At 39.8% G+C, this 21753-nt stretch overlaps 1 protein-coding gene across 14 annotated transcripts in view; it reads right to left on the reverse strand.

Moving 5' to 3' along the window:
* LRRC56 (leucine rich repeat containing 56) overlaps nt 1–21753 on the reverse strand; it is an 88982-nt gene that overhangs the window by 46954 nt on the left and 20275 nt on the right. For 6 of the 14 annotated variants that reach the window (XM_083840046.1, XM_083840043.1, XM_083840037.1 and 3 more), the window contains 3 exons: nt 21442–21591; nt 10655–10819; nt 870–957 (listed from right to left, as the gene is read on the reverse strand). In XM_083840046.1, coding sequence (XP_083696172.1) covers nt 870–957; nt 10655–10819; nt 21442–21486 — 298 coding nt within the window. In that variant the 5' untranslated portion in view covers nt 21487–21591. Of the gene's footprint in view, nt 1–869; nt 958–1726; nt 1859–10526; nt 10584–10654; nt 10820–11093; nt 11220–11279; nt 11302–11529; nt 11640–11682; nt 11705–12800; nt 12937–21441; nt 21592–21753 lie in introns of those variants that run through there. The other 8 variants (XM_083840048.1, XM_083840039.1, XM_083840049.1 and 5 more) reach the window with 8 other exon arrangements.

Below are 21753 nucleotides of genomic sequence, written 5' to 3' on the forward strand. Positions count from 1 at the left end.
AAAGCTGTTTGACTATTACATTACAGTCACTTGCATATCTTGGTGGTCTGCATGGGAAAACGAACTGCTTGTCTGAAAATACCAGTACCCACTTTAGGGGGTGTGACTCCCTTTGGCACATAAAACATTACCCTGCAGTAGTTACTCAGCTTCAATGTAGCTGAAGATGGACTTGGCTGTGATGAGAGCCTACATGTTGCTGACAGAAATGACTGCCAGTACTGGAAAACAGAAATGTTTCATATACTCGGTGTTAACTTTGCTATAGAAGGAATTCCTTCAGTACTTCCTTACTTCTCCAGTGCAGAGATGATGACACAGAGACAAACCACAGGCATTAGGGCCTCCTGGGGCTCATCAAATGATGTATCTAGAGGAGCTTCCTCAGGCACAATCGCCAGCACAGCTTGATGAGGCAGCGCAGGAAGCAAACATAGGCTGCTGCAAATATTAGCAGCCTGATACTACTAGTGATTTCTCAGCCACAGGGGAATCTTCCAGTGGAGGCAAACTGAACTTTGGTTATTCTGTCTCACTAGAGTAGCATCAAGTATTCTAGAGGGCAAGATAATCAGTAAGTGCTCAGTTAAGGCTTAGAGGAATGTCATTCGTGAGGAATTTGTTCAAATTAATTGGCGTTAGACAGAAGTGGTGTCACTCGTCCCATTGCTGTAGGGTTCAGCCCTATGTAGTGCCTCACAGAAGAAAACAGTGATCAAGAAGTGAGAGATACAGGACAGATCATGTTTCAAGAACTCCCTAGCAGGACAGTACTTTACACTGGCTGTTGATTTTTGAGTCCCCAGTCCTGCTAAGATACAATAAAGGAAAATTTGAGAAAGTAAGCACAGGATAAATTGTTTTCTTACCAAAGTTCCCCAAGCTGTTCTCTCTTGTATCTACTCGCACCTCTAGGGCCTTCACTTGCTGCAGATCATCCACCCCTGTCAAAGCTTTCTGTAAAGATAAGCAGAGATATATGTGTATTCTCATGAAAGAAAAACAGATACAGGAGCAAAAAGGTGTAGAAAGGCTTTCAAGCAGTGCTGCATCAGCATGTGGTCAGCATGTGCATCAGCTCCAGGTCAAAATGGCTAGACATGTGATCACATTAAAATAAATTTAGCATTAAAAGATCTTTCTTTCTAGTAGCTCTGAATTATTCCAGTTTCATATAAATTCTATATTGCTCACAGAATCAAGGCTGAGCATTATATTCAAGCTGCAAAACAAAAAAGACCTACATGCCAATTAAATTCATTTGAACTACATGTCCATACTTTAAAACTTGTGTAAATCTTGTAAAAACTTGTAAATCTTGTACTAACCTCAGCAGATAAACGTTATCGTGGTGTCATCTCTAAAGAAGAAGGTGCTAGATAGTAAAACTCAGTAAAAGGCTAAGCAATGTGTTTTGATCAGAAACAATCATAAGAAAACACAATTTTCTTATGATGGTCTTAAAAGGCTTACTCTTCTGGTAGAACACAACAGTAACTACAAGAATTACAAATTTCTTTGAAGAGAGTTAGGCAATGTCACTGGAAGCCTACAAAATCTTTTGTTTTTGCAAAACCTTCGTGATATGGTCAACCACTGCTGTAAGCAAGGATGTATGTGAATGCAACTCACTATCACAGGTTCTTTCCTTAAATATCCCGAAGTTGGCATTGACACATACATTCACATTTTGCTCTATATTTAATATAAGGTCAGTTGAGACTACCTGTTTTCTAGCTTCATCACAACAAATGATAACGAGAGCCTTGAACCAAAATCCTGGCATGCCACTTTCCAAAAGAAAAGCCTGAGAGAGCCCACTCAGTAATGTGACCTACTTGGCAAAGGTAAGCATGAGGACAGAAACAAGCAGCAATTATTCACAGAGGAGAGAGGGAAGCTCTAGGGCAGCCAATGAAAACTGCAGTGAAGTCCTATGGTCCCAGGCTGCAATTCCACAAGCAGCTGAAACCATTTCATGTGTTACCACTGCCAGAAGGTTGCTCTCATCCCTTGTTCCCTCCTTTTTTCCCCACTACGTGTCCCACCGCTTCATTTGCGTCAGCTTTGGGTGCTCAGTGAATCCTTCTTGAACCAATTTAATTAAATAGGCCAGGAGGGAACTCTGCCCCTTTTTCCTGATGGGTTAGTGGTTCATGGAAGGGTCTTAAAAACTCCAGAGAGATGAGAACAAGGCTTTAGGTCACTGTAACTGCCTGAAAAAGCTGAGGCTATAGATAGTGATACAGCTGCTAGATTTTCACCTTCTGTGCCAGAAGAGTTAGGACTTAGAGCTAAAAAAGTCTGCTTCAAAGAAATGGCTGATTTTGGTATCAGTTTCTCCTCAGTGTTGCAATCAAGAACACAGGTGGCAAGACGTATTGCCACCTGCCTTTTGCCACTCTGTTGAATGACTTTGTTCCTTCACGTTAAGTGATCTCTACCTATGGGAGATAAATTTTCTTACTATTAGAAAGTTACAACATACTTTAGCTTGTTTTCATCTGGAGACCAACACTAATAAGGGGGAAATGATTCATTAGAAGAGAATGTGTGTAGGACCACCTCTGTTTATGAGTTTGGGGAGGAAAAAATAACCACAAGAACATCCAGTTCATTTTTGTAGGGAAAAAGGGCAGTTGCAACATTCCCGCTCATCAAGTAAAATTTGTATTGCTCACAAGTGACTGCAATTTCATTCACTCAAATGGCTCCACGTCCCCTAACAAAGGACCAAAACGCAGTCTGAGTGGAGCTGAGATGACAGTTTAGAAGGGCATGGTTTCCTGAAACAGCTGAGCATCCCTCCTTGAAAAACTGGCTCCCTCTGTGAGGCCTCGCGTTGAACTCCTGAGAACCAGAATTATCCAAAATCTTCATCTGCTCCTGAATCACCTTTAAAACACTGTGTTTAAAATTATTTTTAATATGAATTTTTACACTGTGATTTTAAGCAGGCTGAGCCTAGGAAAGTTTCTGGACCTCCTTGCCACCACGCTAGAGCATAAGAATCAAAGGTCTAAGGTGAAAACTTGACAGAGCTCCGTGGCATCCCGAAATTTACTTTCTATCCCCAGGTGTGGCCCCCAGAAGAACTGTTTTTCTCCTGCAAAGAAGGCAAGCTTACCAGCTACAGACAGTTTTCTCCTCCAGGTAAACACAAGGTCCTTCACTGCAAGCCGTATTTTGCAGCAATCCTTTTCAGCAGATGACAGTTTGTCATTTAGCATGAGAGCACGTGAGAAACGAGAGCTAGCTGACATCCTGGCACACAACCATGCACTCAAATTGCTGAACTTAGCTGCAAACTTACTGTCATTAAAGGCAACTCCTGAAAAAAACACCTCCCTCATCCCCATCAAAATAGCCTTAGTACCTACTTTCCTAAGAGACAGAACAGAAAGGTCTCAGAACAAGTAATAAGCTTTGGGTCAAATACTTTGTCAGTAGAGTAGCAGAAGGTCCTGGCACCGTGAGGGGCCTTTGCTTTTCTCCTTTGCTCTCTGCAAGTTCCCTTTGTGCCGTCCTTCCCCCTGCAATACCCTACACAGCCTCCTTTCACAGCTCTGACCACAAGAGATACAGCTCTGCTCCCTGTCCTCCTCTTTCAAAATTGAATAATAAAAGCTGCATAAGGTAATATTCTCTCCTCTTCTACATTTCGATATTCTTTTGCCTCGTATTAGGGACTACCAGTCTTTTTTCTCCTTTTCCTCTTTCCAGATTGTACTTTATTTGTACTTTCCCCCTGGCTCAGAGAGGAGTCCCTTAGTGCATCAATATTTAGTGCTGCAACAGGCAGAGCTGCTGCTCCAACGCTGGAAAAGGTTATTAGCTGCCACCAGCAGCCCTTTGAACTACTGATAGCTGCCTGAAGCATGTGTTAAGCAGATGCAACAGGCTCCATGTGTTCACAGCCTCCACTTCCCTGGTCTGCTTTTCCAACCATCTCCATGAAAAACACTGTCCTTCTGCCCGCTGATGCTGAGGAGATTCGCAAAGAGCTTGGACTTGCCAGGCTGTGGGATACAAAAGCTATCGCAGCACGTGAAGGAAAGAAGAAAAGCTCTCAGGTTGAGCATATGAGCTCCCTTCAAGGCACTAGAAGCACAAGAACCCCAGGTGTGACTGCAAGCTGGTTAGCAAGCAGAAGGTCAGGGCAGCAGCTCAAGAGAAAGCTGCATGGCAAGCAGTTCCTGGGGTGGGCAGTTAGGGCACTCCTACTCCCCAGGCTCCTTTCTTGGCACACTGGTGCAGCTGGACAGGTCTAGGATGTCGCAGTTAAAATTCTGGCACCAGGAATGGAGGAGATTAAGGCAAGGAGATGGAAGCGTTTAAAATAAAAAGATAATAAGGATCTCCCTTTTATACTGCTGTTTAACGTCAAAGCAAGGGAACCTGCAGCAAAATCTAAAAGGAAGGATATTTGGGAGGAATTTTACTGCTATTAGGTTGTAAAAAAATCACAGCCAAACACACTGACAAGGATGAGCCGCTTGGACAGAGAGATGTCTGGCACCACGTGAGTAAAAGTGCTGCTAAGGCACCGAGCAGCTCTTCACTCCTAGGGCCGTGCCAGGTCTAGGACAAGCTCCTGCCCTAATTCAGAAGTGTCCCATTGTGGCTTCAAGTCCTGACCGCCTGCCCAAAGCTCCAAAGGCTGTTTTGACAGCCAGCGACAGAAGGTTTCCCTGCCTGTGCTGCAGGAATGCTTACAGACATGAAGGCGCTGTGCCATCTAGGGATTTCTTGTGTTGTTTACAGCTGCAGCAAGGGACCAAGGATCTACTCTAGGCAGAGAGCTGGATATACTCAGAGTTATTTTACAGCAGAAAGATGCCTGGAAAAAATAAATTGTAATTTCAGGTTGATTGCTAGAGTCCAGAGAGAGTTCTGCCTGCCACCTGCCTACTAAGGTGAGTACTGGTTAGACAGAGAAGGCAGATGCTTTCTGAAGAATCAAATACCAAAATCTTTCTTGCACCTGATGTTCCCGAATGTGGCCTGACAACTTGATTCTGTGCAGCGAGTGTTATACTCCACCCTAAAACTGCATATTTGAAAGGATGAATTTCCACGGAAAAGCAATGGACAATTCTTCAAAGACTAAATGAGAAGTGAAACAAAGATGGACAAAGTTCACTTTACATTTCTGTACTTCCTTCAAAATAGGAGGAAAACTCTTTTCCATGAGATCATGCGAAAGCTATTGGTAAATCATTTTGCCAGTATTTTATGAAGCAACTCCTTAACTGCTCACAAACCTTTCTCATCATGCAAAATGTCTGGCCAATATCTAACTGGAGAGCATGTTTGGAAAGCTTTTCTTCTGACTGACAAGAAAAGACCTAAGTATTCTGTGAAAAACTGCAAGTGAAAAATGTTTCTGTGTTTGCAGAGCTTCCCAACTGGCAAAACAGGCACCTGGGGATGCAGGGAAATCCGGTTCAAGTCCCACTTGCACCTCTCTGTAAATTCCTTAATTGGCAAATAATATCTGTTCAATTAAAGCTGGTGTATACAGCTGATTTCTTCGCTCTTCCCCAGATTTTTCACATACTCTAAGAAAAGTAGATATGTTGTTGAAGAGCATGTTGCGTGCAGCTGTCAGAGAAGCGTTTCCAGCTGTGCGTTTATTTTGCTGATCTTGGTTAATTTGGCTAGCACAGGAATTCCTGAGTGGTGAGCTTATTTTCTTTTAATACTACACCTGTATGCAAATACTAGATTCATGTCGATTCATGCGTTCATTGCTTTTACAGGGATTTTATTTCTAATTCCCAATCCAAGTATAATCTCTTCCTGCACAAAAAATAAAATAAAATACATAAATGTTGCTACAACAACGTATTTCTTCTGAGAAGAAAATTACTAGGCCATTAATGAGGTTTTAAGTATTTCTAAGTCAAGAGATTGTCAATGAAATGAACAGAACTTCTCTGTGGTCCTACATATAATCTTCCTTTAAAAATGGTTACATGTTGCAGATGCCTGTAATTACAATATTTAGCTTTATTTCACTGCTTTCTGCATATACGTACAAAGACACACTTCTCCCACCTCAGATGAAGAGATTAGCCAGGCATGCAGTCTGTGATGAACAGGGATCTTCTTGGCTAGTACAAAAAGGGTAGGTGAGGATATTAATTGTGAAGTTTAATTGTTGATGGATGGATCAGTAAAGATGTCTTTTCTCCCATACTGAAGCCCCCAAGTCATGGAAATGGTTCTGTGTGCTCAAGGGACAGGATCCCTGCCTTGTCCTGCCATCATCAGTCCAGCTCCTGACCCATGCTGGGGATTCACAGTACTGACACCTTTTTTTTTCTTTAACCGCTATTAAGGGTCTGATGCTACAGGTTGCTAAGCGATCTCTCTCTATCACAAACTTCAGAAGGGAGATACTCCTAACATCAATTTTTGCTTCAAATTTGTTTAAGGATCTACCTTCCCTCACACAGATACACCATACCCTAATATTAAATTCTTATTCCTATCTAGCAATTAGGTGCACAGCAAGTGGCTGCAATCATTATTTCAATGTAGCGTCACCTACCACTCAGAAGTCAAGGCTCTGTTCTGTAATTCTGTTAGCTAAGCAAGCAGCTGTTACTATATGCAAATGAAAATCTGCTTGTTACAACAGGCATGCATATGTGTACATAAAGACTGCTAATGTGATAATTTGGACATAAAACACGGGAATTTAAGTAGCAGGATGAGCACTCTCATATACAAGCCGTCACTGTAGTAAAGGTAGTTAGGAAGAACATTCCAATGGAAAGCTCTGAAACTAAATGAGGCTTTGTAGCTTCTTTCCTATTCACAATATTATGTTTACTACTACCTTGAGCAATCTGATCTGATTTTGAAACTAGCTGTGCTTGTAGTAGGAGGCTGAAGTAGAAGACCTCCAGAGGTCCCTCTGAAGCTTTTTTTTTTTTGTTACGTTAGTTTTAAATGATTACCCAATTGTAAGGAAGGAGTCAGAAGATCCAAATTAAATCAGTTACGTCCATCTTGTTGACTCCGTGTATGAAAAATTAGCAAAATTTTGCACTTGCTCCCTTGATTCCAGTTTCTTCTCAAATTCATTTAGCTTACAACTGCAAGGAAAACTTTCTGCCAAGGAAAAAAAGGAAGTGATTGAGTCATTTCGGTAAGAATCCAATCTGTTGTTCCAGGACCCTCCAGGATTTTCTTCTCCCCATGAGGATGAGTGCATACCATATGAAATACACCCTAACCTCCTGAGCAACAAAACTAAACACCACTTCCGAACACGTGTTCCTAAGTTTAAAAAACATGATTAATTGGAGCAGGATCAATAAATACTGAAATAAGAAGAAGGTTTCCTTTGTTCTCTAAAGATCACATACAAACCATGATGATAAGACAAGTTCAGGAATGGAAGCGATTAGTTTTGATAATGTGACAATATCTGGAAGATCATTTTACCCTGTAAGATGAGTTTAATCTGAGAAGTTGAATACTTCTTGCGGAAGTCAGGAAAAGAGCCTTCCTTTGCAAAATACAGGGTACAGATAGGAGGGTTAATAGTTAAAAATCTGAGTCAAGACAGGTGGAACTCTTAATTTCAGTTCCTCCATACTTAATGAGGAATCTATGCCACAACCTCAAAAAGATTGAAAATTAATTGCAGTATATTCTCCATTAATAACCATTTTTCAGAATAAAGGGAAAATGGGGAAGAATTTGCTCACCCTATTATCACAGAGAATCACAGTGTTCTGTATCATATGACAATAACACAAGCACAACACAAAGCAGAGGTAAAGAAGGGAGCTGGAAATATTAGTAGCACATGTACAAATGGGAAAGCAAGAGCAACTACTGATATAGATGAAGATTAAACAGCACAACAGAAAATTGATATTGATACCAGCAGAAAGCATATAAAAGAACAGCTAATGATACCAACCCTTGCATCAAATGACCTGTAGCTTGGATGAAGAGTATTCAAACACAAAAGGCCACAGTGTGACATCACAGCAGGAGAGGTACTAGCAAGCAAAAAACTACAGAAGATGTTATTAACCTGACTAGAATATGGAATCACACAGAATTTGTGAACAAGTATAAGATTTAAGCACGGTGACGGTCTGCTGTGGAGAAGAGCAAAATGGGCAAGGGGCCTACAGCTTTGGAGTAGTGGTCTGTCTCGTGTGCTTTGGCGTTCAACACAGCAAAAAAAAGAAAGGAAAAAGCATTTTTAAAAAGGAATTATTTTAGGCCAAGCTCTCCTCTGACGACTGGAAAAAAAGTGAAGAAATACACACACACCTTTTTGAAAGTCCTTAGTAATGGAGACTGCTAGCGGAGAATAATAATTCCTTTAGTAAATGGAGACTGCTACTGCTATCCCTCTGGAAAAAGGACAAAATGAGTAAAATATGCAGGTACAGACAGGGTCTATGTCCTTATCTGAATGTGAAGTAATTCAACTTTAATGAGCACGTATTTTAAAAATCTATTAGCTCCTTCTTAGAGCACTTCAGTGAAAACAATCAATAACTTTAAAATATTCACAACTAAAAGACAACCAAGAAGATATTGTAAGTGTGTTGATTCAAGCAAAACATCCTTTCAAACCATTTGCTTATCAATGGCATGTGGTTCCTTTAAAAATATGCACGTGATTTTTTTTCCAGATTGAAGTGTTTGAAAAGTATCTCTATTTTTACATTTGAAAGTGCAGAGGAAGTAAATTTATGGAAGCAGCAGTTTCAATTTGATCAACATAAACGTCAAAGAATAGATAAATTGGAAATGTTATTAAAACAAGCTATAAACATTGTTAATGTTTCCTTGACAATGTCATACAATTTCTCCTCTCAACAGGAAGTATCCCAGCTATGCCAACACAAATGTCAGGTTCCAGGGCCAGGAGATAACTGTGTCCAGAAAAATTAGTAGGACAGCATGCATCCATTTAAAAGTCTTTGTAAGTGAATTCCTTACAAACGTTAATATGCACAATCTTAAAGTGGCGAGACCCGATTAAGTTCAAGAGGTAATTTATTACATGAATCATAAAGGTTTGTTTTCATTTACTAAGTAAAAGTCTAGAATTGGAGGAGAATTTAACTTCTAATCTGTATAAAAAACAAAATACGACAAAATAACGAACTGGGTAACACTCACTTAACATGCTTTTCTGCTTACAATTTACTGTGAACTAAAAGCGGCACAGTTCCAGAAAAAGAAAAAGAAAAAAAAAAAACAACTACCAACGAAAGAACTTTCTAAGGGTTTAATTCAGAGTTTATGGAAGTCAAAGGACAGCTGTTTTGGTTACTCTAATGGGCTTTGGTTCGTGCCCTAAGAAAACAGACTAATCTGAGAACTTCCTATTGGATTTATACAGGGTATTGCAGGCCACAAACATATTACACTGGTCAAACTCCATGCCAAGTTTTAAAAAAAGACCAAGAAGTTGTCAGCGGTTGACATTGGCCAAAAGAAAGTCAATGGGATAGATCATAAGGTCATATGCTGTATTTTATTTCCAGAGAGTTTAAAATATATACTCTACAGAAAGTGATTTTCCTAGGAAAAGATTTAGGTACCAAGAGAAGAGAGATTCTGAGAACAACTTCCTATCTAAGCTCCAGTGCAGAGTCAAAATTGTGATTGGCATATGTCTAGGAAGGCATGTAAACCTGCTGTTTGAGACATCAGCGGGAACATGGCTCCCACAGGATGTGAACGCACAGAGAGTTATGGATGCTATGAACACCACCCCAGTCTCTGGGAACATCTGAAATGCAGCCTTGACCCCATCCATGTTTTACAAATTTCTACACAGTTCCGCAGCACAGAAAGCTGCAGCTTCTCCATTTTAACTTCTGCTCCTAGCCCTCCCTCTCTCTTGTAGGAATAATAATTCCTACATAATAATATATATAAATATATAAATATATAAATATATATAAATATATAAATAATAATAATAAACAAGCAAGGTTACATCTCAGCTTTTAGCTCCCAAAGGATTCCACCCTTAATTAGTCCTGAGCAAACACAGCACAACATACAAGATCTTCCTTTACTAAACCTTTCCACACGTTATGCTCATTCAACAAGCTGCATGCCAAAATAATTTTCCCCTTGTCAAAAAGGAACACAGCTTCCAAATGCACTTTGAAACCTCACACTTTGATAAATATAGAAAATATTTACAACACTTGCAGAATATTTTAATTGGCTTCTTAGCAGGACAGAGGATTTCACTAATTCAGAAAAAAGTTGTCCTTTTAAAGTTACATTTTCAATCTGTAGAACAAGGCTCATGTAAGAAGCTTTTTCTAATGCTAACATTCAAGGTACTTCAGACAGCACTAACAAGATCTGTTTTAAATTATAATTGTACTACTGATACTTTTCTTCACGCTGCTTCAAGAAAACTGGCAATAAAGAGTAGCATTCACGCTGGGCATATTTTTATATGAAACAAGGAGAAAGGAGGACAAACATTTGATAAATTTCCATAAGACAGAACCTACTTTATGCAGAAGTCTGTCAAATATGCAACAATCTGCAATCATCACAAGAGCTGCTGGAAGGTTATGTTAATACAGCTCTTTATATGCCAGTTTCCTTTTTCTCTGTAAAACGCTGGATGCCTACTCACCAGTTTCCTGGGGGAAAGGTATTCATCCATAAGTAGCTCTCCACCACCCTTAATCAGCGGACGGGGATTTAGGTTACCTCGCCAACTCAAGTCAGTCACCCGGATTGCAGCTGAAGCTGGACGAGCAGCTCTGCCAGGATTCCTCTCCAGTTCCATCTTGACATGCTTTGAATAAAAGGATATCAAATAGGCTGATTTTTGCCTATATTTATTAGCAAAAATATTTATTTTTAGTAAACTGTTTTGACTCTTGTCATGAGTTAGTGCCTATGGAGACAAAGGTTTCTCTATTCAGAAACTCAATGCAATGCACCACATCAGATGTATTCTTCTTTTTCTTCACCCTCATGAGCTATCATAGCCCTGCCTCATCCAGCCTACACACTAAGCTTTTACAGCAAACTATCTTTTGCAGCTGTACAAAAAGCCAATGGCATACTTATAGCTTCTTATACCCATCCCCTCTTCTTAGAAATGCCAACAGCACACAGCAAAACTCTGCTGGGCTTCAGGCTGCAAATGTCAGCACCAGGAGACATCGTTACTTCTCTCCAGCCCTTTGAGCTTTGCCTGTAGGCAGCACATATAGCAGCAGTATACATTTCCTTGCCTAAGGTAAACATACATGTGCTGATACTGACTGCCCCCTGGGTCGCTCAGGCCACGGCTACCGACTGCTAGTTCTGAAGGGAGCCTTGGAAAAAATAAAGTGTAATTTAAACAGAGCTGTGTATGCTTTAAGTGAGGAATGAAATTCAGAGTTTGAACACAGAACACTTCAGAAGTGTTTATTTTTCATTTTCTAAAGAATTCATTTTCCTTTTACAGGAATATTAACGATTAACTTTGAACTATGAGACTAAGCATATGTATACCAGTTCGAGTCAAAAAGCAGTCAGCTGTACCCGAACGGTACAAGCATTGCTATGATTTATACAGCTATTTACTACTCCTTGGCAGCAAGGAAGCATCACAGCTGGAAACACTGCCGTATCAACAACAGGCTAGACTACAAAAAGCCTCCTCACTCAGCTCAGAGACACCTGCAGTTTCCCCACCCCTGTTCTCCCCTGTGAGGCAATACCAATTCTTAGTGCTGGAAAAGTAATTAAATAATCAAGCTAATTATAACTGGCTGATGAGGTTTCACTGGTGGCTGAGAGCTGAGAATTACCACCTTCTTTACTCAGAGGGTGGTGAGGCACTGGCACAGGTTGCCTAGAGAAGCTGTGGATGCCCCATCCGTGGAAGCATTCAAGGCCAGGCTGGATGGGGCTTTGGGCAACTTGGGCTGGTGGGGGTTGGAATTAGATGGTCTTCAAGGTCCCTTCCAGCCCAAACCGCCCGGTGATTCTCTGATGACTTTTCTCACTACTCACATCCAGTCAAAAGCCTTCATCTCCACCCAGGCAAGAGAAATACAAAAGACTCAGTACAGTCAGAAGAAAGCAGCAGCCCTTATCTAAAGATGAAGAAGAACAGATAATCCCCCAAACCTCTCCCTGCAGTATCTCCTAGCATTAGGAGGAGAGGAACCAAAATATTCTTCCTCAGGGGTCACTGCATGTACCTGATAAGCATGCCCAAAGATGAAACTGGCCTCTTAAATGTGCTACTTCTGAGCCACCACAAAGTTCATTTCTTGAAGAAGATATAAAAGGACACATTCTTCAGAGACACAGAACTTTTTTCAATCTTTCTAATGGCTTATAAAATAAATACCACAAAACGAGCTGAGCAGTGATGCATGCAGCTTCTAAAACCTCAGCGTGCCCATAGTAGTACAACTATCACACTTCTTTCCATTAAGGGGAAAAAGTGATCTCACGATACCATGTTTCTTACTTTCTGGGGAAAAAAAATGAACCTATCAATTTCTAACATACTTCTTTCTCCAAAGAATTCCATAATTTCTGGGTTTCTTTCTTCTCCATTCTTCAGAGCACATCGTTATGGTTTAGTCACTACACTGAGTTGTAATAGTCATCAGTTGTCCAAGGAGATTCAAAAAAACTTATGTGATACGAAGGTCTTCTGGTGTTGTCTTTATTTTCCTGAGAAAGATTAATTTTGCTCAATAACTGGCTTGGATTAGAATATCTGCCACACAAACGCTGCAATACTTTGACAATTACAAGAGACTTACGTTGGATCATGTGTAATACTGTCGGTTCCTCCTAATTCAAGCAGATGTCATTATTATCCAGATAATCCTGTACGTTACTGGAACCAAATGGATCAATAGTCAGAAGTTACCGATGTAACATGAGCGCAAAACATAGCTGAGAACAGCAAGATTGTGTAAGTTAGGGCTGTAAAGAGTTAACACACTTGCATAAAACAAATTATTTTTCTCCTTCCTTCAGCCCATCACTATTACACTTCAGCATGCCCTCCAATCTTTGAAATATGTGTTGATACAGCACTTACTTATGCCTTGACAAGCAGATCAATTTGTGGCCTAAGACCTGAAGTAACACTTCCAATTCTATACTTCCTGCTATCGATCTGCTGCTTGTAATTATTGTAACAATGGATTAGAAAGGAGAAAAGTATTTTCATCACAGATTGTCTGGGATGAAATTGAGGTACTGTCAGCAAACAAAGCTAATCTTTTGAACGTGCTTCCATCACTTCAAAACATCCTCAAAACGAGGGACAGAGAAAAGTTAAGATTGGTACCTCACCGTTAGTCTCAGGGAGACAGCTCACAAGGGCCTGTGTTGTCGTTAAAGAGGTCTGAGAAGTCATGAACCTTAAGATGTACTCCCCAGAGAAGATGGCTGCGTTGGATATACTTTGACTATATCTGAATGGTAACGCAGAACGTTCCTGCAAGAGTCTGGGAAACCAAAAAGGATGAAAGCTAACAGAACCTAACACAAACCTTCAAAGAAATAAACGGGAAAGCAAAGCAATGCCAATGAGTAGATGGGAGACTTGGGTAAAGGCGGAAATTTGTTGGGAAAAAAAAAAGGGGGGGGGGTTGCCCTGCATGTGATTATTGAGAATAAAACAATGAAAGAAATCGGTGAATTAGTGTTTGCGAGATTTGCGTCAGGGGTCTCGATTTAGCAGGCTCTTACGCATAGATAACTAGGAGCAGATATCAATAAGTGCAGGAGAAATGAATGACCAGTGAGCTGGAAGACCCCGAATCCAACAAGCAGCTTATCTGCTAGCTCCCTCCACTGCTGTTGCTCTCCCTCCCACGGTGAGCACACTAATGCTAAACTATTCAATTTACGGGTGCGTTGTGAAGCTCCACTAAAAACCGTATGACACTTTCAACATACATATATTAGCCCAGCTAAGAGAAATTATTATTAAAATTAAATGAGCCTTGGAACAACATGTTATTAGAAATCCCTGCAGAATACTGTAACTTGCTAGAAAAATTTGGCAGAGTTATTTGATGTTCTTAGGATCCAACAAACTGGTAAAACTCCAAGACTTAATTGTCTTCCTACAACATTTATCTAAGAGTCAATGATAGAATTGTGAATTCTTCATTAAATGTGTATTAACACGTGTTTCAAATACAGCAATTGCCAGAAATGTCTGACTCCATATTAATGAAGTCTTCCTTAAAGTCTGGGAAATACCCCGTGAATGATGTGACTAGGCATTATAATTTCTAACGCAGCCTTCAAGATATTACCGAAAGAGCTTGTCTAAACAATTAGGCTACTGCCATTTGAAAACAAACAACAGTAATCAACCAAGATTTACCCTAGGAAAGATGTATAAATTTGTGCATTAAAGACGTTCTGGGAAATAAAATAAAACGCAAAGTCCCCAAGGTCGAGGGAATATTCAGCATACTCAGTTTACCATTGGAAAGCCCCCAACATCAGCGTTGCAAGCTTCTGCTGCCTCTAGCAGCTCTGCAGGCATTGCATTGATACCATCACACAAGCCACCCAGCCCTTTTGGAATACTGAGTCATCTGGAAACGGAAAACACATCAGTCTTCGGCTAGCCTTCAGAGACACCAAGATTATCTCATAGTCCATGTGACTTTAGGCTGGAGAACAGAAGCCCAGGAGAGTGGGTTTCTACCTCTCTTTTTTCTGCTGTGGTGATGAAACACTTTCCTGGGCTTTCATAGATCCTTTCCCAGCTCCTAGCAAACTCCTCCTATCGATTTCATTTCTTCTTGCCTAGCCCCAAACAAAGGAGGGTAACATCCCACACAAAAATGTACCTCTGCTCCCTTAAGCCAGTTTCTAAGCCACCATCCTCTTCTGCTCTTTGGCTACCCATGGCTTCCTAAAGCTCCTCTCTACAGGGAGGAGCGTGTCATTTCAGGTAGGGTACCACAAGCTGTATGCCCTTATCTTTATGTCACCAGCTGAAAAGTTCTCCAGAAGGAAAAACATTTCAGCGCCATTTTACCACCCCTTCACGACAGGAAACTCGCACTGCAGGCTTTGATTTCTGCTGCCCCGCGTTGTGCCATTTTTGTTTAATCCAGAACCACAAGTTACAGCAGGGGCCACACTTACCACAAAGGATTTGGTGTTCACTAAGGATTTGACAAAGGTCTGGCTTATAAGTCCTAAGGGAACTGTGAGTGTCCTTTTAAGTGTAATTTTGTGCAAGTGCACTACAGATAACCTCTTCTGGAAAATAACTGTTTGGGCAGCTGGAATTTGCTATGATGTCATCAGGAAACTACTGTTACAATAATCCACCCCTAATGGCAAAAACAGTTCCTGCTCCTTTTATGCGATATAAAGCATCCTGCAACACAGCACTCTGCTTTAGCAGGTGCAACTTTAAAAAGCTGAAAAATAAAACATCTGACTTGGTATTAATGGGAATCTTTTTTTTTTCTTCCCCATTTATGAGTAGATGATATTGTTTTAATCATCTGATTTTGTTAAACAGAAGGAGGTAATGCCTACTTCAGCAATGCTGCTGTAATGTCAAGTGGTCACATAAACACTATAAAGAGTGTTCATAAACATTCCACTTATATAGCCCTTTTAAGAAATGTCTTTATGAGAATGCTGAATTATCAAGTACAATTCTCTTCCCATTTAACACCTTTCAAAATTCACCGACTTCGATGACACTGAATGACTCAAACGCTTGAAATGGTGGCTTTGTTTAACCTTTCAGCCAGTTTGAGGCCTTGGTTCAAACAACCAAAGTTGCACATGAAGCAAACATATTGATCTTCCTTACTTATGGTATTACAAGCTGTATGAGCACCCAGTGGTCCCTTGGTATTACACGTAAATCCTGCTCCAGAGTTGCCATGACCATGGTGGGTAAGCCTCAGGGTCCGTGTACCACTCAGTCCTCAGGGAAAGGTCTTGGGAGCTTCCTGGTCTTTGCATTCTTCCATGCACAAAGCTGAGCTCAAACTGCGCTGTCATCCAAAGAAGCAGTGGCCCTAGAGAGGAAAGCCCACACTACAAACCCAGACTGGGTTTGAGACGACACTCTTGAGGTAAAAGGTGTTTCATATTCTTCCAAAACATAGCAGTAATAAATAAAAAGGCAATGCATTTAAATGCCACCAGTTTTTCCTTTATATATCTACAGATTGCATGTATTAAAAACGCTAGGTAGGTAATACTTCCCCACATCCTGCCAAGGAGATTGTAAGGTGATGAGAAATTTTTATCACGTGTGCTGGAAATGCCTCTAAATTAAATCACTCTGGAACCAGCTTGTCAAATGTTGTGATAGCAGGATAAAAAGCACATTGCTCTTTATTATATGTGCTGTTATGTGTCAGAGACACTACCAAAGTCCATTCGATTGTTTTTATTTTTAGAGCATTGTGGTAGGAAGGGATCGGTGGCAACATCTAACTGGCTACGAACGTTCACTGATACCTGCTGTGGTGCAAGTGGTTATGCGCTTTGAATGAACATGGCTATGAACTCTGAATGAGCATGGATTACATAAATCCTCGGCTGAAATTGCAAGACGCCCTAGGTACATTTTTTTTACATTTTCTTTTGCAAGAAAACGGCTCAAGAGGCTCTTCTGCTTTCTGTCCTCACTCCTCTCCACCTTTCATCAACACCTTAAATGTAACAGATATCATTGGAGACAAAAATTGGGGAAAATAATTATTTTTAAGCAATCCTTAACATTACAGTTTCAGCTTTGTTAAAATAAGTTATTCTTTTCAATTATTCCCAAGGTACAGATATTAATTTGAACCATAGTACCAGCCTAAATGAAGGCTTTCGTAAGAAAATGCTTAATATTCTTCTCCTTGGACCCTATTTCCAATATCCTATTCTTATTTCAGAAGACAGAATGCACAGATACGTGCATCCTCTCAGAATGAATTAAGATTTGATCTCAGGTTTAACACTCCATTGGTTATCTTAATATCTATCAGATATTCTGTAACCTTCAAAGGACAATAACCCAAGCAATTATTTTCTCTAAAATGTCAGCCACGTCATTTACCTTCCTAGCATTCAAAAGGACCAGTATTCTCATGTTACAAGCAAATATTGAACAATTACTTAGATTGCAGATACTAGGTATGTTACCGTAGCTGTGATGCTCTGAGGACATCACAAAGCAAGGTTTTGTAGAGAGAGTATCTTTATTAACAGCAATACAGTTAAAGAAATCATGACCAGTTTTGGGGCACACAGGGCCATCTTGATGTGTCTGGCAATTATCCATGCGCTACACGCTCTCCAAGATCCAAAAGGAAAAGCTAACTCAGCACCATTGTTTTAAGGCCCTAATCCTGAAGACTTACATGAATAACTTTACGCCTAGTGAAAAGGGGGTACCCAAGTAAAAAAAAGTTCATCACCTGCCTCACCCAAGATAAAAGCATTTGCTGGTATAATTTCAGGTATTAACAAAGGCTTTCCCACAAGGCCCCCAAAATAGGTATTCCTTCTTCACAACACCTCTATGAGATGTGATCTACAAGCAGGATGAAGGTACCTGTTCTAATTAATCAGCCATGGCATGCTGAGGCAGTTTGGTTAACAAGAAGTCCCACAGGTAAAGGCAAAAATTGCCCAAGCTGTTTCTTGTTTAGGTTCTGATTTGACTGAGACGACTTAAAAATATGAATCCCAGCATACTGCTTCTGAGCTGGGCTGGAGAAAGGCAGCCAGACAGCCCTCAGTGCCCAAGATCAGCACTGCACATCCTTCAAACAGTCTGTATTCCAGTCTGAGTACATTAAAAGAAAAACTACCTTCAGGGAGCTCTCCGCTTAAGATGTTTAACATCTGGAAAAATAAACAATACCGTCTAAGCACATAGGCTGCAATATATATTTAGAAAACAAGAAGCAGCACGACGAAAACATATTTTAAGGGGGAATAAAAAATAATCAAGATCTGAATGTGTGGCTTACAGCTAATTCATCACTCAAGCAACCATCTCATTGAATTAGTGCCAGCGGGTGAGGTCTTTGGACATCTTCTATTAGCACAGAGTTAGCTATTTAATAAATAAAGCTTTTGTCAGTGATTAAACACGTTTGCCAACTGACTTGTCTTGATCCTACCATATTCTGCTGGTAGCCATGCTGTGCAAGTAGTTTGAAATTGACTCTCACCGGTTGCAGAGGATTAAAGTGCAAGTTTATATGTCCCACAGAGAATTAAAATTTCACTGAAAAATATTATATACAAGGCAATGTCAGTGTTGCAAAGACAAGGGACAATATCAAGAAAGCGTTCACTCGCATTGCAAACTTACTTTTTGGTTTAGTGTTCCCTAATTATCTTGTCCCGTTACAGAAAAAAACTCACACTGCATAAATGTTGCTTTTAATCTAGTCCTGCTGTCTTTGTCTGGGGCTTAAGGCAAGAGACTTTAACACCAGTTGATCCTCTCCCACCTGAAGAAGCTAAGTGACCTGTACACTGGTGTCTCTCCAACGCATTCCCCATTTTCCTCTTTACGTCCATAGCTCTTGTAGGCTCTCTCCATTCATTAGAGTAAAACTGTCACAGTGCTGCTCTGTTTTCTGAGATACAAAGTAAAGAGATGCATCCACTACTGTCTCTCTGCACAGGTGAACGAAGTACCAGGGAGGAGCAAAATACCAGATCAAGCTTACAACATTGTTGCTTGTTCTCAGGCTAGTCTGACCCCTGGACCCAGGACTAAGGTGGTAGTCTAAAGGTGCCAAGAAGAAAAACTGTTCTTGGTCTTCAAAGCATTTTTATTATCCACCATTTAGAAGCGTTCCCAGATTCCATCTCAGGAATGGACAATAAAAACAGCCTTTTTTTTCCAGCTACTGTTGCACTGCCTTTATGAGCCCTTTGAAATCCAAACTTCTATGCAGGATGAAAATGCATCACATATAGCATTTCTGAGTTTTAAAGTGCTCTGCTGCCCCTCAACAATTTTCAGCCCGTTTTATTAGGTAATTAAGCTGATTGAAGCAAGAGAGTCCATGGCATGCGAAGCCATTTGAAGAGTCGTTTTCAAAGCTGGGATGTTTCCGATTTCCATGTGTTGCTCACATGGGATATATTGAATAAAAGGAAACCAATTCTAATTTAACTCATAGGAAAACACCGAGCAGTGCAAGACGGTGCAAGAGCTTATTTAGTAACACCCAGCCTCAAAATTTTAGCAAGGGCAGACAACTTACAGTGCAAAGGACTTTATAAAATCAATTTAGGCTACTAATTAGGTTGTGTTATAACTGTCATGCTGGGTCGAGGCAGAGGGCCAGCTAGCTACTGTAGACAAAAACAGATGCTTAAAAAAATACTATCAGAAACAGAAGTAGTCCCAAGCAATCCTTCCTCTGACATATTGTCTTCATTTCTGGCAATCAGCTAGTTAGTAACATCCTGAGCCAAAAGGTGTATTGTGTTTGACAGCCAGGGAAAATAATTAGGGAAGCAGTTATTTGTCACGTCTTACGACAAGTAGTCATCCAACAACTAAGGATTAACAAAACGCAGTTTTTAAAAAGGAAAAAGGGTATTTTTGCACCGTATTTGTTTAGATTGTAGAAGTTACTGTCATAGGTTGTTGTGAAGACTAAATTATAAATGAAGTCACAAACGGTTAGACACAATTATGGACAATCTATCCATCTATCCACACCATTCCTTAGTTTATACCTTTCTTTTGCATCATTTCTTTTTCATCTTTTTCTAGCTGAAAAGTCTTATTTTATTTTGTCTCTTTTCCATTTCTCATCTTTGTTCTATTTCATGGAAACAATTTCACTTCTGCCATTTACTTTCCAAGGTCAGAACTGCACATAAGATTCAAGATACAGGCACAGAGACAGAACATGAATTTATACTCTTTTCAATTCCTTTTCTTAGAAGTTTTAACACTGTTTCTTTTTGACCAGCTGCAAGATGATATTTTCAGAGAACTACCACAGTAGCTGAATGCTCTTTCCCAAGAAGCAGTAATTTATTTAAAGCACTTCATTCTATATATCTTTCCTCCCCATGTTCATTGCTTTGAACCTGGATGGATTCTCTATTAAAATGAAACAAAAACATACCCAAACATTATTTATACTAGTAACGTTAAAAAATAGAAACCAAAGTAGTGTTAGAACTCAATGCTGAAAAATTAAAACTCAAGGTGCAAAAACTGCAGGACAAACAGTCAGAGTTCTATTATACTTCAAATCCTTTGATGTGAGATACAATAAAAGAAAGAAGTGCTTTCTGAATTTCTTCTCTCTTTTTTCTTAAAAAAACCAAACAACTATCAGATAATGCTTCTTTGAACTGGCCAGAGTCTAAAATCTTTTCCTTTTAATACAGATAAATTAGCTTTTATTACATCTGGCACAGCAAATCTGGACTTATGATTTATATTATAGCAAGGACTTGCAGGCCTACTGATATAAAATAGGTTTCCCTCCCAAGTATTTTTTAAGCCAACTTAAGAATCTACTGAAAGTATAAAGACACTAACCATTTTACTAGCAAATTAAATTTACACATTCATTTCTCTGAGAAGCTCATGATTTTTTTTTTTTTTTACTTAAAAATAACCTACTTATAATTCCTCCTGAATAAATATTAAACCATTCACATTAGTGACAAATCTGGCAATCCCAAATTTATGGCCTATCACATAATGATACTATTTTGCAGAATTAAATTTTATACTACTTTAAACTTGGAAATTAAGTGTGTTTCTTTAACCATGCCCTTAAGAAGCTTCAGTTAAATAAGCGCACACACTGATAGTAATAATAATAACAATTAATCACCCTACTCTCATGCTAAACTCACAGTTGGTCTTGTATTGAATCTGAATCCTGCTTTCAGATGGAATCAGGTCCCTAGAGTTCAGGAAAAACAGGCTGATGATGGAGTCTGATGTTCTCTATTCCACTGACAGCAGCACAAGACTGAATTAACAAACTGCCATAGGTGCATGTATCCACTTACCAATCTCCTGAGGTAAGACCTACAGGGACGTGCAGGCATGCAGTCCCCACTTTTCACTGCACAGCCAGCAGAGGAGCACAGGGCACTGACCGTTCTTACGCTGCTTCTCACTAAAAGTGGTGCACTCTGTCTGAAGCTTCATCTCCCTACCCATGTTCTCAGTATTAAAGCCAAGAGAGAACACACAGACCAGAAAAACATAATAAATCTGTTCGTGACAGTAACCCTGAGCTCTGACATAACTAAACATTTCATTTTTAATGCAAGTTCTCTTGTGCGAATTGTTCAAGTCAGACAAAACACATAAAATGGAGAAATAAAATAAATGGGAGCCGATTTTTATAAGTACTGAAGCATTTTCAGTCTTTCGTACATTTTCAATTATTTTACCTTTTCCTTCAATGGCACTGCTGTTCTTTCTCTTTCGCTTTCCATCCCACTGCTATAGAGGCTTTCATTGAGTGGTCAGTCATTCATCTCCATTTATCTTCAATGACGCATTTGCTTATAGTGCAATTTCTTGTTTCATTGCTCCATATCCTGCTTAAACAACAGTAAGAACACGATCTTAAAAAAAAAACATGCCACAGACTGAGCATTCTACAGTTAACAATACAAAGTACTTCTTCATCAGCTAAAACAGAAGATCGTGCTCAATAGGTCTTAAAAGTGTAACAGGACATTAAGCTGTACAGCCTAGAA

The sequence above is a fragment of the Anser anser genome (genome assembly GCF_964211835.1).
Source record: "Anser anser genome assembly, chromosome: 5".
Lineage (NCBI taxonomy): Eukaryota > Metazoa > Chordata > Aves > Anseriformes > Anatidae > Anser > Anser anser.